Source organism: Quercus robur, chromosome 8 (genome assembly GCF_932294415.1).
Source record: "Quercus robur chromosome 8, dhQueRobu3.1, whole genome shotgun sequence".
Lineage (NCBI taxonomy): Eukaryota > Viridiplantae > Streptophyta > Magnoliopsida > Fagales > Fagaceae > Quercus > Quercus robur.
In genome coordinates, this window is record NC_065541.1 from 47,092,370 (window position 1) to 47,110,375 (window position 18,006).

At 31.9% G+C, this 18,006-nt stretch overlaps 2 protein-coding genes across 2 annotated transcripts; one reads left to right on the forward strand and one right to left on the reverse strand.

Moving 5' to 3' along the window:
* Window positions 1-1,032: 1,032 nt before the first annotated feature.
* On the reverse strand, window positions 1,033-2,004 carry LOC126696384 (uncharacterized). Its single transcript, XM_050393137.1, has 2 exons — window positions 1,902-2,004; window positions 1,033-1,817 (listed from the first exon to the last, which is right to left on the reverse strand). Exons 1-2 carry the CDS (start codon window positions 2,002-2,004, stop codon window positions 1,033-1,035), a joined length of 888 nt encoding a protein of 295 aa, XP_050249094.1.
* Window positions 2,005-8,541: 6,537 nt separating this feature from the next.
* Window positions 8,542-11,944, forward strand: LOC126696711 (glycerol-3-phosphate acyltransferase 1). Its single transcript, XM_050393402.1, has 2 exons — window positions 8,542-9,537; window positions 10,839-11,944. Exons 1-2 carry the CDS (start codon window positions 8,800-8,802, stop codon window positions 11,724-11,726), a joined length of 1,626 nt encoding a protein of 541 aa, XP_050249359.1. The 5' UTR covers window positions 8,542-8,799; the 3' UTR covers window positions 11,727-11,944.
* Window positions 11,945-18,006: the final 6,062 nt, after the last annotated feature.

Here is an 18,006-nt window from a genome sequence, read left to right on the forward strand (position 1 = left end):
TCCAGTTTCCATATCATCATATACTTGAGAATCCCCATTGTGTCCTCTCTACAACAAAGCAATAGATCACATCTCTTGATCAGAACTAGGATTTGGATCAGCTTCAACATAGGATGGTTCCCCATGTGTGCTAAGGCCAACCCTCTAAAATCCACAATCCTCATTTCCCGAACGAGCCACCCTGATTCGTTGAAGTAAGGCATGACTAACGACTTCCTTTGCTTGCTCAAAGTCTTTGCTTCCTCCTAAGACAGAAGGGGTGTGTCTATGATGAACCTCCACCATGGGTTGGGCATTTGAGCCCAAGCCAGATGATCCAATGCAAGGTTCCCTGTTTTAATGCTGATAGGAGTAATAGGGAATAGATTTTTCCATGCGTTGCTCAAGCCCGGTTCGAACCACCCTGGAGTGTCCGTTGGTGCTGCCCTTATCTGGGCAATCATCTCATCTGAAATTACCACTATTTTGTTTTTGTACCAAATCGCCTATCCTGATCGTGGGAGAGGCATCAATCCTAGGAAGCTTGTTTCCATTGGGTTTAGAGTGAAGCTTATTTGAAGGTGGCAAAGCTAGATAGTTCATCGCCTTACTCCCAAACGAAGCTGCCTAGCGTTTCAAAGTTTTGAAACTTTTGATCCTAAGGCTTTTAGCTGTTTGAAATTTGGAGCTTTGGGTTTGCTTCCTGATGGACACTTCTTCTTTCCTTGCCAGCTGATCTGCTGACAAATCCTCTCTATTGTTGTTGTTGGTCAGCGAATCATACTCCAAAGAATCCATACCCTCATCTTGTACTTGATGCATCGCTTCCTCAAGTGCTGAGCTAGGTAGTGTTGTATCTTGGGTCTCAAAAGAAGATTTGGACGTCGCATATTCATCCACCAATTCATACTTGATTTTACCCTTATGCCTTTCGGTTCCAGAATTATCCTTAGCTGAGGTGGATCCTCGTCTATTTCGGACCAAACTATGTTTTCTCGTGACCAACATCCAAGGCCCATAGTTAGGATTTGGTTGAGATCCCTGGCCCACATCCTAGACTTTAGAGACATCCCTAGGCTGACTAACATTTTGATCTTTAGAAGCTTCTGCAACCTCTCCACCCTTTTCACATGGTTTGATACTATAGCAACAATTGCCTTGGGTATGACCCAAACGACCACAACTGAAACATAAGGCAGAAATGCCTTCATACAGCACCGCTTGCCTGCACTTGCCAATTCTTACTACATTAATAAGGGGTTTCTCTAAGTCAACTTGAACACACAACCTTGCATAACTCCCCCTAGTCCCTGATACAGTGTATGAATCAATACACAACACAGGTCCAATAACACTGCCAATCTCTTTGAGCATTGACCTGTCATAGAACTCTATAGGGAGTTTTGGAAATCTTACCCAAACTACCACAGAGGACAATTTAGCTTCTGAAGCTTTAAAATAAGGCTCCCATGATCTGATAGCTAAAAAGTGTTCTCCAACAAACCAAGGACCCCCTTTTAAAACCTTGACATAATCATCAACACAGTTAAATCTAATTAAGAAGAAATCCCTTCCCAAGTGGTCACAATCCAATTTAGCTGCAGGTTTCCATAAATCATTGATTTTAAAAGTGAGGTAGTTGTAGTCAACAGTTCTACCAAACACTTTTACTATCAATGCCTTAGACCAAGGTTCCCTAATGCACAACAAAGTCTCTTTGGGCAACTTTACATCAACCATACCTTCAATAAGAGGTTCCAGATCAGAATTTGAGTCCTCAACATCATCTCCAACTAAGTCAAATTTGAATGCTTGCTCATAAGCACCAGGAATATCTCCTAAAAGAGTATCCTTATAACTGACAAGTACACGAGGCTGGAAGGATTGCCTGGCACCCGTGCTCTACTTAAACTTCTTAACACTTTCTCCAAGTACATCTTCTTCTTTAATCGAGCAAGGAGGTTTCAAGGAAAACTCAGTGTTCATTTTCATCTTCTTCCAAACAAAGACTTCGATTTTGTACATGTTAGTTTTTTTGCAAGTTAGGGTGGTTCCCTCCCCAAAAAATAAAAAATAAAAAAAATAAAAAATTTCCCATAAACAATAAGGCTGAAAGTGCCAAAAAAAGCTCTAGCCATGAGCCTACAACTTGTCATGCACTACTAGACTAGACCTAAATCTACTTAAGTCTTATCACACTCAGCACATGCCCCACTAGGAGTGATATTGGGTCGGGTCAGGTTAGGTCAGGTCAGGTTGGTTCACTGTGACCTACAACTTGACCTGATAGAAATCGGGTTTGCCTAGCTGAAGCCAGACCCAATCCGAAAATTTGGGTCTATTATTGGGTCAGTTTTATTGGGTCTTGGGTTGGACAGGTTTTTTGTACTCAACTCGAAAAAATTACTTACTCTTTTACTTAGACTTGTCATTTAAAAGTTGTCACGGTTTTATTATTATTTTTAAACTTCCATGTTGGAAGGATCTTCACTTTTTATGATAATAAATATTAATGTCTTTTTCTTTATCAAGTTAATGAATGTATGTGTTTAGGCAATATTTTTGTGAAATTATTTTACCAATTTATTGATTGACATTAATGTGAAAAATTAAATTCAATAATTTATTTATTGTCATATAGGCTTAATGGTCGTGATTTCTTGATTAGGCAACAAACTTTTACAAATTTTTTTCCTTGTGTACATCTTGACCGATATAAAAACTTTTTTAAACAACAATTTGATTTTCACTATGGAAAATATTATTGTTAGAGTTATTCCCTTTTTGTAAAGTCCAATTATTTTATCATCATTCTAACCTTCATTTGGATGGAAAGTATTTTCACTGTTAGTATCATATAGGAAATTATGCTACAATAAACCAAATTATGCTAAAAATTATATTTGGAAATATAGCAGGAAAAGATCATTACTATTTAAGTAAAAAAAATACATAAAAAACAACATTTGGCATTGAAAGTTACGGAAAATATTAAAAAAAAAAAGATCGGTCAGGTCAAGTTGGACCCAAGACCAACCCGAGGCAGACCCAAATATTGGACCTAAACCCGACCTAAGCATTCATCCAACCCACCCAAGACAGGTCGGGTGGGTTGGGTTGGTTGGGTCTATGCTCAGCCCTATGCCCCACAATGCCCAATCATCATATCTTCCATGTAAAGCCTAGTCTTATGTCACATCCAAAAAAAAAAAAAAAAGCCTAGTCTTATGTTACATTTCAATTCTAGAGAGTGCCATGTCAATCGTAACTCCATGTCACTAACACATCATCATTTTCCATGTAGCCCCCTAATGTTTGCCACATTTCACCTCTACAGATCACCACATCATTACTACCAGTACCACCTTATACTACCATCACTGTTTACTGTCATTGGCTGCCGTTATTTGACGATGATAGCAACTGTTTATATTGATTTCCATTTCCTACCACTATTCTCTTATATAATGGCACTTTAATTATCACTCTATTTTTCCATTATGCTTTGGTTTAATTAAGTAGGGGTATGTTTTTTCTATTTGAGGCTCTTAAGTTACACAAAATGGCAAATCACTCTTTTTTTTTGGGGTTAAATCTACTCAAAATCTACCAAACTCACTCATGTGCTTCGTCACGATGTCATCCTATATCGATGTTCCTTAAGCCATTAGTATAGCCACTCTTTGGCCATAGTAGCATTCTTTGGTCATTGGTGCAATTGTTTTCGAGTCATTGTAGCAGTCTTCACAGGCATTCATCTATCCTTGTTGTTTGTTGCCATCATCAACATTTTGCACGATTCATTCCACATTGTGAATGACATAGCATTCATGATCATTATCAAGGAATCTTCACAAATTTATACTCTATACTCAAAGCATTTTTAAATAACTACCTTGAGTTTAAGTGGGGTTGTTAAATATATTGTTGGTTGTGTTAAACATGTTGTGGCCCAAGAGGCCAAGTATATTGTAGGCACATGCTAGTATAGTGTTACCCTAGAGTTGGCTCTTATATATAACATACTTAGGATTCATTGTAACACATAATTACCCTAGAGTTTGTTTTTATTTATTTATATTTTTTTCTCTGTGGACATAGGTCATTTGGCTAAATCACATTAATTCTTACATCTGCTTTTCTCTATTCTCTCATTCAATCGCTCAACAACTTTAACAGTTGAGACTGGAAACGTTGCAATATTCGATTATTTTTTATTTGATTGATATTTTAAAACCGTAACATTAGATTATAGATTCTTATTATTTTAATGCTCATGACAAATTCATCTTTTTTTGGATGTTCATTTCTATTTGATCAACAAATTGATTCTTTGAGTATAATTTTAATACCAAAAAAGTAAATGAAATTTAAACATTTTAGATATGAGATAGTCATTGATCTTTGATTATATATCTTGAAAAATTGAAAGAGTGGAGGGTATAAAGAGAAAATATGATCTAATTGTTGATTTATCAAGATACACTTCTAATAAAAAAATATTAGGTGATATAACATTGATAAAAGTTACATGAGTGTAACTTAAGGCTATCCCAATTTTATTTGTTTTGTTCATAATTTTTCCTTAATTACCGACTCTTCAACAATAACCAATAATTTGAAGAGATTTTTAAAAAAAGGGGGCAAAATCCTACCTTAGTCAAATAAAAAATAGGCGTCCCTTCGTGGATAATTTTGTTGTCATCCTTCTCTGTTCCATACTTTGTTGTCATGCACCATCACATCATCTCCTACAATGGCAACACCTCCACCGTCACGGCTACATGAATCATCAATTATTAATCGTGAAAACCAGAAGAGATTATTTTAGAGTAGTAACCAAATACAAGAAAACAAATGAATTTCTATAGGAAATATTGTGATATTGTCCACTAAAGCAACGAGAGCATTAGACAAATTTATTGATGTTAATATAATTAATTAACTTAAATTTATAGGGAAATAACATATTTAATAGGAAGAAAGCTCCTGATGGGACACTTAATTATGGGTCTTATTCAATTCTATAAAGAAGGGGATCTACATCACACAAAAGGTCATCTTGACCTAACACAACTCGTTTCTTAAGCGAATAATATTAGTTGTGTTGTGTCAACTTGTTTAATAACAGGCCTTGTTCATGTAGATATATATATATATATATATATAATCAAATGCTCATAAGTCCACATGATAAGAACACGACATGAGAACATGATTTGCCACCATTAATTACATCCCACCATGTTTAACATTGGCAACAACCCGACCTCCAACTTGCCTACATGAAACATCAATCATTAATTGTATAAACCAGACAAGATTATTTTGATAGTAACCAAACACAAGAAAATAAATTCTTTTCTATAGGAAAATATTTTCCACTAAAGCAACAAGAGCACTAGGAAGATTTATTGATATGGATATAATTAATTAGCTTAAATTTATAGGGAAGTAATAGATTTAATAGGATCTTGCCAAAATTTAAATTCTACCCAATAAAGGGTAGAATTTAGTGAGAGGTCTCATTCATTCCAAGCTAAAAAAATGGGGCTTTACATCATGAGAAATTATTAGGTCCACCGGGAGGACTATTGAAGTGGTCCTCCCAAATAATGAAACAATGTCATTTATGCAAATGTGTAAGTTAGCTTCCTAATCAGAAATATAAATAAAAAATTACTAGATTGTATCATATATGTATAAATAATAATATTTTATTGGTTAGGAGGATTACTTTACTAGTCTTTTGGTGGACCTAATAATTTCTCTTACATCACACGGAAAGTACAAAAAAAAAAAAAAAAAAAATCTCTCTATAATTGAAAAATAATAAGTTCAATTCTTTGCTAACCTAATTAAGCATCAGAGACTTCCTACTGGGTTTAGGGTATCTTCGATTTTCTTATTTTATTTGCATTTAGTGTTCGGGGTCCAAGGTTGTGCAAAATCATACATCACCATCTATTAATTTAATGAAACGTGCAATTATGCAGAGTTGAGACGCATCAAAATTTGCTGTATTGATCAGTCGTTATATAATTGGTTGTGAAAAGACCCACCACCAATGCAATATTGACTTGGCAACATCTGTGATCTGCCTGCCAGCATTGGCCACTTGTTAGAGTTTAGGAAAAGTATTTGATAGCTTATATCAGCTTTTTAGTGCTAGATCTATTCAGGTTACATTTTTCTCTTTAATCTTATATAAAATGAAATTTGGTGTTCAACCCAACGTCATGGACTATTAGATAAAAGTTCATGTGCTTTGGTGTTCTTCCATTGTTTGGCCAAAAGAAGGTGGGAAAATATAATAAAAACTCTATAACATAGAGTAATGAAGAGGGTTCTATTTATTAAGCCATTTAAGTCATTTTGGAAAATAATTTTCTTTCTAGGCTCACGCCAATTATAAATTTAATGTACTTCTAAAATTATTGATTTATATATATAGTTTCAACCGATAGTGTTCTTCTAAATTTTTTATTTAACAATTAGAGACTTTATTAATTGAGCTAACTAAAACTTATTAAAATTAATAATTTTTATTTTTTTTAACAGTTATATGCACTGGCGGAGCCAGAGGGGGGCGAGGGGGGGCACCTGCCCCCCCTGACTTCTCCTAAAAAAATTTTAGTAATAGTTTCTAAAGTTACATTCTGACATGGAGGAAAAAAAAATTGAAAAAAAGGACTTCTACTTGGTTGAAAGTTACCAAACCATTGCTTTTGTCTTGTCCTATTGCAACTTGCACCTTCTATCATTATTTACACCATTTTTAATATTTATGATACTTTTCACAGCATTTTATTCTTGAATGATGTTAAAGATATTACAAATTTTATTATTTATATCTTACAAATTGGCATGTCACCAATCACAAAAAATAATTTCTAACATTTATTTATTATATTTTTTAAGTAACACTAATCACATTCTTACTCCATCAGTTTATAAATTTTTTAGTAGCTATGAATTGGTTATTTTTGTTTATTTATTTTAATAATATGAAATATATTCATATTTGCTTACAACTGTTTATTTATTTTGTTATTATTGTTGGTTAATATTTTTTAGATTAATTTCACTTTTAATATCATCTTTTAATTTTGCCCCCTCTAGACTAAAATTCTGCCTCCGCCACTGGTTATATGTATTGCGAATTTTTTTGTTTCTCTAAATATGCTGTCAACTTGTTTTGTACGTGACTCACCTACACAATTTCTCTATGTTGCATGGTTTACTTTTTAATTTCTTTGCTGTGGGCCTGAATTACGTGGTCTACTTTGCAACTTGTTACTGCAGAAACACATGTTCCATTGAAAGGTGATGTGCCATTTAAATCAAGCCTTTTCACACCAGTTGTCATTTCTTTTCTAATTGCCTTGACTTGGGGAAAAAAAAAATGAAAGAAGAAAAAATAAGTGAAAAAAGAAATCTGGGTTGGTTTGGATTCATGCATCTTTCTCATGTTCCATGCAAACAATATGCATGATAATCAAACATCCAAATTAAATGATTAGGATTTAACAGAACAATAAGGAGAATTGCATGATCTCAATTTCCCTACCCACAAAATTTGAATGAATTGCATTCAAATTTCATAGATTTTTGACAAAATCATGCATATTCAAATCTGGCTTTTTATGGTATCAATTTTTAAAAAATAAAAATAAAAAAGAAACAAACTATTTGCTTCACTTTCGCTTTACCTATCTGGCTGCCATGTTAACCCTAGTTAGCCTGAGCAACATCTAGGAAAATGGCAAGGAAGTCTTTAAATTTTTTGGTGAAAACTGTTGAAAACTCAACAACCTTCCAGGCATAACATGCATGAAAAAGTATATTTCTCTGGGGATGACACCATGATATGTATACCTAAATTTGAATAATGTGATTTTATTGCTTATTTTATAATACTCATCAATCAAGATCAATAGCTGTGATCATTTCATACTAGAGATTGTAATGAATTAATGATGAAATTGAACAATTATAAATTTATAATCATCAGTCTTGGGAAAACACAAGGGGCAAAGTCAAATTTTTAGTATTAAAAAAAATAAAAACAAAGGTCAATGGCCAAAAGTAGTTGCAATTTAGTGATTTACTGACAGAGTTTGACATATACAGTGGCAATATCTGAAATAGATTAAAAAAAAAAAGTCAATTAATCGGATGGTATGGGTGATCTAACTCAGGATTGGTCCTTTTCACTAAAATAGGTTGAGAAATGTATTGAACCTTCCCTAGTTTTTGTTTTTATTAATCTTATGCTATTGAGAAAATTTCAAAGGGTAAACATGCACACACATTCCAATAGGATAATAATTAGTGCAGAGAGAGAGAGAGAGAGCAACTTTTTTTTTTTTCTTTGAACTTAGTTAGGAATTAATATAAAGTTATAACATAAGGCGGTCACCAATTTTCAAATATAAACCATAGAACATAAGGCGGTCACCAACAATTCAACCTACTCCTACTATTTGTCAGTAAACAAGGAAGAAAAAAAAAATCTATCTAATGGTGGCAGGGCATTTTTTGCACAAAGATACTGTTTATGACTTTATGTAGAGGAAAATAGTATACACATGTAAGGGATGCAATTAATGCATGCGGTGTGGTTAACCGAATGCTCTGGTCAACTTCTCCCACATCCATTAATGGCTCCTATAAATAACCTCTCTACATCTCTTCCAATTCTCCAGGCCCTTCTTTAATTTACTCTCTCTTTCTATCTCTTTCCCCTTTTAACTCTTTTTAGTCCTTCCTATAAACATTATTGTCAGAGAGAAGAAAAAGAAAAGAAAAGAGAAAATCATGGTGTTTCCAGTGGTGTTACACAAACTTGCTGACTGGGTTTTGTACCAGGTTTTAGCTAAATCATGTTATAAAGCTGCAAGGAAAATGAGAAACTGTGGTATCCTTTTAAGCAACAACAATAACCCATCTCTTAAATCATCACAACAACCTTCTTTGTTTCCTAGTGTGAGAAAATGCTGTTTAGAGGGTAGGGGTTCTGACACTTTGGTGTGTGATATTCAAGGAACACTCCTAAGGTCTCAATCCTTCTTCCCTTATTTCATGTTGGTTGCTTTTGAAGGTGGTAGTATTGTGAGGGCATTTCTGTTGCTTTTGTCATGCCCAATCTTGTGGGTTTTGGACTATGAGCTCAAATTAAGGGTCATGATATTCATATCCTTTTGTGGGCTTAGGTTGAAGGATATGGAAAATGTTTCAAGGGCTGTTTTGCCAAAGTTTTATCTTGAGAACCTCAACCTTCAGGCTTATGAGGTTTTGGCTTCAACAGGAACAAAGGCTGTCTTCACAAGTGTTCCTAGAGTGATGGTTGAAGGATTTCTTAAAGAATATTTGGGTGTTGCTAATGTTATAGGGTCTGAGTTACACACTTATGGGCACTACTACACAGGCTTGCTTTCTGAGTCTGGTTTGGTTGTAAAGCACAGAGCCCTTAAAGAGTTCTTTGGAGATACAAAGCCTGATATTGGTCTTGGTAGTTTAAGCCTCCATGACCATCTCTTCATCTCCCTTTGCAAGGTATTCTAAACCTCTTATATCTTAAATTCCTTAAATTATTAGTGCCAAAGAAGACAAAAAAGAAGTAGAGAATATTGAAGTGTGTACCTTATATGTCTTGGGCAAATGCATTTTAATTTCTTTTTCAGTTACTACTTGAGTATTAAATGCTAGCATTTCATATTCTTTGGTATTGAAATTAACCTCTGAAGATATTTTTTTAATATTATTGCATCTTAAGACAATTTTAGTAGTTTGGAAGAACTTGTTTCTATCATTTTATCATGTTTATTTTTTATTCTATGAATTTTATATTGTTTCTTTTGGTTATTGTGTAAGTATATGAAAATGGTTACGTTTTAAAAATAAGAAATAAATAAAATAGGAATAATATGGACCTTTTTTCCATTCTTGATATATATATATATATATGTATGTATAGAATTTTTGCATAAGATTCACTATTCTTGTTAGAATAGCAAATCTATTGTTGTATACTAGATTGTACTTTTTTTTTTTTTGGGTGAGAATCATATTAGATTGTACTATACTATAATTTCTCAATTTTTTTTAATGAAAAATCTATAGTATATACTGTATATATTCGGCCATTGACGTATGTTTGGGCAGCCGGGCTCTTGTACTCAATGACAGAGCCACTCCACTTTAAGGCCAGGTGGCCACGGTGTCCCAATTTGTTTTTTTGAAAAAAAAAAAAAAAAAAAAACCTAAATAGATATTGATTATATATGAGTAATCCAATTTTTTTAATTAAAAAAATAATTAAATATATATTCTTATAGCCTCTAAATGCCAATTGTAATTATAATTTTATCAGTATGTAAACTTATTTTTTAAAATTATATTATGTTTATAAGAAAGTTGAAGAATTTTTAGATTCATTTGAATAGAGTCACAATTCTATCAGTGGTGAGTTGTATATACCCGTTATTTAAATCAATTATAAATTATAATGAATACATAATTATTCTAACAATTATCTTGAAAATTAAACATAAAAATCATTTTTTATTATTTGCTTCCTCTTCATAAAAAGGATAGTTGATTAAAGGTAAGTGAATCCTTTATTCATGTCTTAACTCAAGTTTGTGAAAGTTTAATAGGTATATTTTATGTAGTACACATTAGATTATAAAATACTTAATTTATCTCTTTAGTTGTGTTTATAGTAATACTAATTTATACTACTATACATATTATGACTATAATATACTATAAGAAAAAAATATACTTAAATCATAACTTTTTTATTCATCCCCAATGACTAATTTATAGCTCCATCACTGCTTGTACTGTAACAGGAAGCTTATGTGATAAACAAGGAAGAAAGCAAGAGCAGTACAAGCTCAGTGATGCCAAGGGAAAAGTATCCAAAGCCTCTGATATTTCATGATGGTAGGCTAGCTTTCTTGCCTACCCCCTTAGCAACTCTCACAATGTTCATGTGGCTTCCATTTGGAATTATCATAGCCATCTTTAGAGTCTTGATTGGTATCTACCTTCCATACAAGTTGGCTCTCTTATTAGGCAGTTGGAGTGGTGTAAATGTTCAGTTCAAAGGATGCAATCCTTCAAGATCAAATCACAAAAAAGGAGTTCTATATGTTTGCACACATAGAACTCTCTTGGACCCAGTTTTCCTAAGCACATCTTTAGGCAAGCCATTGACTGCAGTGACATATAGCCTTAGCAAAATGTCAGAATTCATAGCCCCTTTGAAAACAGTAAGATTGACAAGAGACAGAAAACAAGATGGAGATACCATGCAAAGATTGCTAAGTGAAGGTGATTTGGTGGTGTGCCCTGAAGGAACAACTTGTAGAGAGCCATACCTGTTAAGGTTTAGCTCTTTGTTTGCTGAATTAGCTGAAGACATTGTCCCTGTGGCCATAAACGCACAAGTGAGCATGTTTTATGGGACTACAGCTAGTGGACTCAAGTGCTTGGACCCAATTTTCTTTTTGATGAATCCAAGACCTAGCTATAATCTTGAAATTCTTCCAAAGCTTCCAAGAGAGCTCACATGTGCTGGTGGGAAATCAAGCTTTGAAGTGGCAAATTATATTCAAAGAACACTGGCTGATGCTTTAGGATTTGAGTGCACCACTCTCACAAGAAGGGACAAGTACATGATGCTAGCAGGGAATGAAGGGATTGTAATTGAAAACAATAGAAAGAATATTTATTAATTTCCTTTATTTTTTTTTTTGTGTGGGTATTATCCATATGGTTTTTTTTTTTTTTTTTCATGTGAAATTTTTGGCTAGGGAACCGGATATATTTCTTTTTGTTAACCATATGGTCATTAACTTTTGTTATATATATCTCATATGTGGGTGAGTTATATGTATCATAAATATTGTTGCAGGATTATTTATTATAGTGTCTTGACTTTGTTTCATCTATATATATTGGCGTGTTCCGATGAGCATGCGTGTTACACCCGTACAAACCTATCTTTCTCTCTTATTTTTTATTTTTATAATTACAACCGTAGAAACCTATCGGTTTCAATTTTTGGTGGGTGGGTGACTTAAATGGCTGATACCCCAAAAATTAATTACGATGACTTAGTACAACACTACTTTGAATGTTCGCACCGCGTTACCAAAAATTAATGCAGGCGTGAAAAATGTAAACTACTTTTAAAAATGACCACATAATAATTGAGATGCTTTATCTCTTTCATAAACATTGTACGGACATTTGGCCAGAGTAGTTTGTATATGATTATAGTCATTTGGGGTACAATGCAGTTGATCCCATATTTGACCAAATTTTATTTTTGAGAAAGAGCTTAAATTTTTAAAGCCAAACAACTCCCATTACAAAAGTAGAACAATTATATATTTTGAAAATTTAATTGTTGGTTTGAATGCTCTTTATGTTCTTAGTATGCAAGTCAAATTTTGCACAAATCGGATATTATTTACCATTCGATCCATAAACTTATTTTATATGCATAATTTTAAAGTATAAAAACTTGAAATTTAAATATTTGATTGATGACATAGTTTATTGATTTTTGATCTTCTGAAAATTTTGCAAACATGGAGAATATAAGAATTGTATCAAAATTCATATTTAATAAAAACATATTAAGTGGAGTTGTAGTCATTAGTTACAACTAAGTTTATAACTAAATTTTATCCAATTTTTAATTCAAATCTTCATGATCGAGTAGAGAGCACTTTTATATTAGAATGAAAGAACTAATTAAGCATAAAATAAAATAGAAGGGAAGGAAGGAACTATATTATTAAGGATTATGTTAACGGATGCCTTTAGTGCAATTGGTTAATAAAGAATCATTTTCATTGACACCACTTTCATTGAAAATATAAAAAGATGTCAAAAAAATTAATTCATTTTTTATCTTTTCCCATAAAATGTTTTTTTAAAATATTTTCTAAATCAATGTCACTAATGCATTCGTTAATTTTTCCCTATTATTAAAGAATTTCCTCCTTGAAGTTGATGTGGTTACCTATATACTTTTTTAAATGTATAATAGTACATTTTTATTATCATTTAGACAATTCAAATGATTAAGCATCATTTATATAATACACAACTAAGTAAAAATTATAAATTCATCAAAAGTTATTAAAAACATTATAAATTATAAAATTTTGACTCATAATATATAATATTTGTGATATAAATATTGTAAGGACTGAAATTGTATTGATCCCAAGACCGGATTGGACTCAAACGCTAATGGCCCAAACAATAAATTTGTAGAGCGTGGATAGAAGAACTAGATTTATCCTAGAAGAAAAACGATTAGACTTAACGATTTAAGATGGTTTGACACAAATAAGATTATCAAATTTATCCTTGGAACAAACTAAGTTATTTGTTTCATATGATTTTCTTCAAGACAAAAATTGTATAAGAGTTCCAATCCCCTTCCTCAGTGCATTCTTCCGGGTTATATATTGCAGTCTTGGTGTCATCCTTACCACACACGTGTAGGTTAGATTTGGGGGACTCTTTCCTGTCCCATCCAGCATCTCCTAGAACCATCAACTAGTAGCTGTAAGGCTGCTTGATCACTGTTCAGGCATCATTTCCACATTAATGCGGCCAGAGAGTTGGTTGAGAGACATTTAATACGGAGGTAGCAGTTTTTGAAGATATTTGTTTAACTTTCTTTTCTTATCCCTAGTCCAATGTCCCATCCTTAGTTGTGGTGTAACTCTGAAGTAAGTCTGTGATGGTATGGCACTTAGATTTACCTTGGACACACGTTGCCGAGAAGACTTTTGTCCTCGGACGCTTATTGGAACCATCTCACATTGTCTCTACTCCTCTCTTAACTTTATTCTCCTCATAACCTTATTTGGGCCTCCTCGGATGGTTTAACGTCCTTAGATAGGGCCATAGGCCCAGTTAATACTGCTTTTAACAATACTTCCTGGTTAACAGGCCCCCACAAATATAACTAAAGATATAAATAACTTTCTTTCACTAATTTAAACGAGAGTTATAAAATATTACATGGAAAAATTATACTTTTCCGCTTTAAACTATTGTCTCAATTACATTTTACCCATGAACTATTGAAATGCATGATTGACCTCCTAATTTTAAACATATGTTACACTTAACTTTTTACCTTCTGTTTTGTAGTTAACTTAAACATAATTTGGGATTGAAAGACCAATTTACTATTTAATTGTCTGTTTTGTACAGATGGTTAAATTGGTCTTTTAATGTTAAATTTTGTCAAATTTAACACCAAAACAAATGATATAGGAGACATTGAAACAAAGTTACAACTTTGGAAATGGGGGGTCAATTGTGTTTTTTGATAGTTTAGGTAGTTAAATGTAATCAAGGTGATATTTTATGGTGAAAAAATATAGTTTGCCCTTGTTACATTCATACTTTATATATATATATAAATTTTTATTTATTTATAGTAATGATAGAATTTCAATATATGATATTCCATAATACTGCTCTTTATAATCAAGTGAAGACACCAAATGATTTTTAGTATAAGCAGGATATTTCGATCCCTAGACTTCTTATTTAACGATAAAAAACCTTACCAAGTATATATATATATATATAATTTTTTTAAAGACATTACAAATAAGAACATAATCCTATCAATTTCCATAAAATGCCATCTATTATAGCTTGTTCCCAAGTTAAATACGCCATGTGGCTGAGCAAGCTTAGCTGCTTTCCTATCGAGGTTGCTGGTCCACAGCTCATTTAAAAAGTTTGGAGAAATTTATACATAGAGGTTTTGTAATAAGTGTCCATGCAATTATAACATAGGTTAAAACTTAAAACATAATTTATTGACCATCATTTTCCTTCCACAGAACATTAGAGAGTTCAGTGTCAAATCATTCGGTGGTGTCAAGGCTTCTGTTTTTCCTTTTTGATGAAAGGTGTCAAGGCTTCTGGACATGCAATAAATGAGAGAGAAATAAATGACAATGTTTACCGACTTAAATATAGTCAACTGGTGTTTAGGTGGCTGTGAGTTGGTGTTTGGGTTTTTGTAGGTCGGTGTTTATGTGTTGGATTTTTGTAAATTGTTGGGCTTGTGTTTGTATTTTGCTTTTGTTTATTTTTGTTTTCTCTTTTGATTTTTTTTTTTTTGAATAACTCTTTCGAATTTCTTAATTTAAAAAAAAAATTTGTTGGTTTTTTTGGATATAGTGGCGTTTTGAAATGTTGCTATAGCCATAAAAAAAAAAGTATCTATAGAAACTTTTTAAAATGGCATTTAAGGGTATGGATATATAGTGGTGTTTTGAAACGTTACTATAGCCTTTTTAAAATAAAAATTGGTCTATAGTGGCGTTTATAAAAACGCTGCTATAAAATTTAAAAAAAATAAAAAATTGTCCTATAGTTGCGTTTTATAAATGCCACTATATCAAACACCGCTATAGTCCTAATGAGCTTATAATGACGTTTTTAGGACCTATAGTGGCGTTACACAAATGTCATTGGACATAAACCATACATGGGCAGAACTAGCTATGGCTTTCACGGCACCCAATTTTTTTGATCATTTATATAAATATTGTGGCAGAGATATGGTGGGTTGTTTTGATTAATTAATTATTTCTTTTATAGATAGAATTTAATTTTATAATATTCCCTTTATAATAATTTTTCTCTTTATTATCACTCCATTAATTCAAGATAACAATTGATTTTTTAGTGTAGGCGAGATTTGAATCTCAAATCTTTTATTCAAGAATAATATATTTTACCAATTGAGTTAACTAGAACTATAGAATCCATATGCTGATTTAAGTTAAAAGAATGAAAAAAAAAGGTAAAAAAAGACAAACATAATATTAGTAAAAACATGACATGTTAATTAAGAAAGTAACAAAAAAAAAATTGTCTCATCTAAAAAAAAAAAGAGTAGGACCTTGGATAAACTAGAATGGAAAAAAAAAAAAACCATGTTCGTGACTTTGACTAATTTAACTTGTTAAATTTTCTTCTCAATTTTTTCTTTTTTAAAATTTTGTGTTTAGTTAAAAAATTTGACGATCTCCTAATAAAAAAGAGTTATATTATATTCAAAATATTTATGATATTGAAATCATTAAGGATCTAAAAATTAGATTATATGATAATAAAGTGTAAGTATATTAATATATATATATATATATATATTTGAGTCACATTTCGTTTTAATAAATTAGGTTTTTAAAATATTTAATATTTCATAAATTTTTTTATTACAGCTTTATACAATCTTAAAAAAAAAAAAAAAAAAATTAATGTCAGCATGTCCAAAAAATAAATGCATCAAAATTGTTTAATAAGGTGTTAGTTTTCCAATCACTTTCCAAGAAAATATATATAAGATAAGACCTTATTTATTTTTTGAGAAACTATATAAGATAATACTTGGGTAGAGTTTTTCAGCTGGTGCTATACATTAGCTAGGTTCCTCCCTTAAATTTAGTCACCTGGTTGTCTATTAACTGATCCAGTGCAAATAATATTCTCTTTGTGTGTGTGTATATATATATATATATATTATAATGTAATTTTTATTCTTGATCTTGTGATTAAAAATAAAGTCAAATGTAAATAAATATTGAGAAAAATAATTACAACTACCCTAACTTACAACTGTGATCTCATTATATATATTTGAAGCAAAGTCAAGATTTGATTTCGGGGGCAAAATCTATCACTAATATGCATCTCTCTATACTTTGTAGTAATATATAGTGTAATGTTATATCTACAATATTTTCACAACAAAACATGGTTGATAGGTTGATACTTGTTCTAATATTTTAGTTTGAGTGGTAAAGTTTTTTGTCATCGAATAAGAAATTTAGGTTCGAATTCCACCTATACCAAAATTTAAAATCAATTGGTATCTTACACAAATGACAAAGAGTAATTATTATGGAGCAGATGCCATAAATTGAGTGTTTGGTTAGGTATTTTGGGAGCTTAAATGAGCATTTTTAAAATTTAAAACCCTGTTTCGCAACAGAAACTCCTTATAGTTTTATTTATTTATTTTTTTATAAACGCTCATTTTAAACTAAAAACACAGTTTTGCAATAGCTTATACAAACGCATCCTTAACTCAATTGCTAAAGTTTCTTCTAAAAAAATTGCTATAGTTTCATGTAATTAAATTGTTTATTAGTTTAGACCCCTTGAAAATCAGATTAGTTTAACCTAATGAATTAGTCAAGTAGTAACTTAGGTTAATTATTCAGATCTAGGTTAAACTCATGCAATCATATTAACTAGTGTGAAAAATTAAAGAAGACAATAATATGATAATCTAAGAAAACTAATGAAACAAACCGTTTTAAGGTAAAAACATGGGGATGATTTAACCTAACTATTCTCAAGATAAACAAATCCACTAAGATAGAATAGAAGATTACAATAGATTTAAACCCTAAATCTAAAGCTACTTCTTGTAGAACTTACTAACATGGCCACGTGCAGTTTTGACTCTATAGACTCTTCTATCTTGAATTTGCTGAATACAAACTCCCTCGTTTGTGACTTTGAGATCCCACTCAAAGATTTTAGATCACCGTCAGTAGTCGATCTTTTATAACAACTTGGTTCCACTAGTTCTTGATTGTAGATCTCTTGATCTGGCAGATACTTGCTGAGTTAGAAGACATAGAATCTCTTAGATCTCACAGGATTAACTCACAAGACTTTTTAGAATCAATAAAACGTAGTTTGGGTTTTCCTTTTATATCTAGAAGTGTTTCACTTGAAACCCCAAACGTATTTTTTTGTAGTGTTTGGACTAAAATAGAATTCTGTAGGAAAATCATGTCTACGATTTTCAATCGGTCGAGGCTTAATTTCGATTGGTCGAACCTCACTGAAATTAAATTCTCTTTCTGCAGTTTTGAATGTTCTTGAATCCTAACTTGTACTATCATGAACAATGTCTAATACATAATCTAGACATGTTTAATTCTC

Coding starts and splice junctions, on each gene's coding strand:
- LOC126696384 (XM_050393137.1), bottom strand. CDS start 2,004: ATGTACAAAATCGAAGTCTTTGTTTGGAAGAAGATGAAAATGAACACT. Junction 1,818..1,901: donor AGAAGATGTACTTGGAGAAA/GTGTTAAGAAGT, acceptor ATACTCTTTTAG/GAGATATTCCTGGTGCTTAT.
- LOC126696711 (XM_050393402.1), top strand. CDS start 8,800: ATGGTGTTTCCAGTGGTGTTACACAAACTTGCTGACTGGGTTTTGTAC. Junction 9,538..10,838: donor TCTTCATCTCCCTTTGCAAG/GTATTCTAAACC, acceptor GTACTGTAACAG/GAAGCTTATGTGATAAACAA.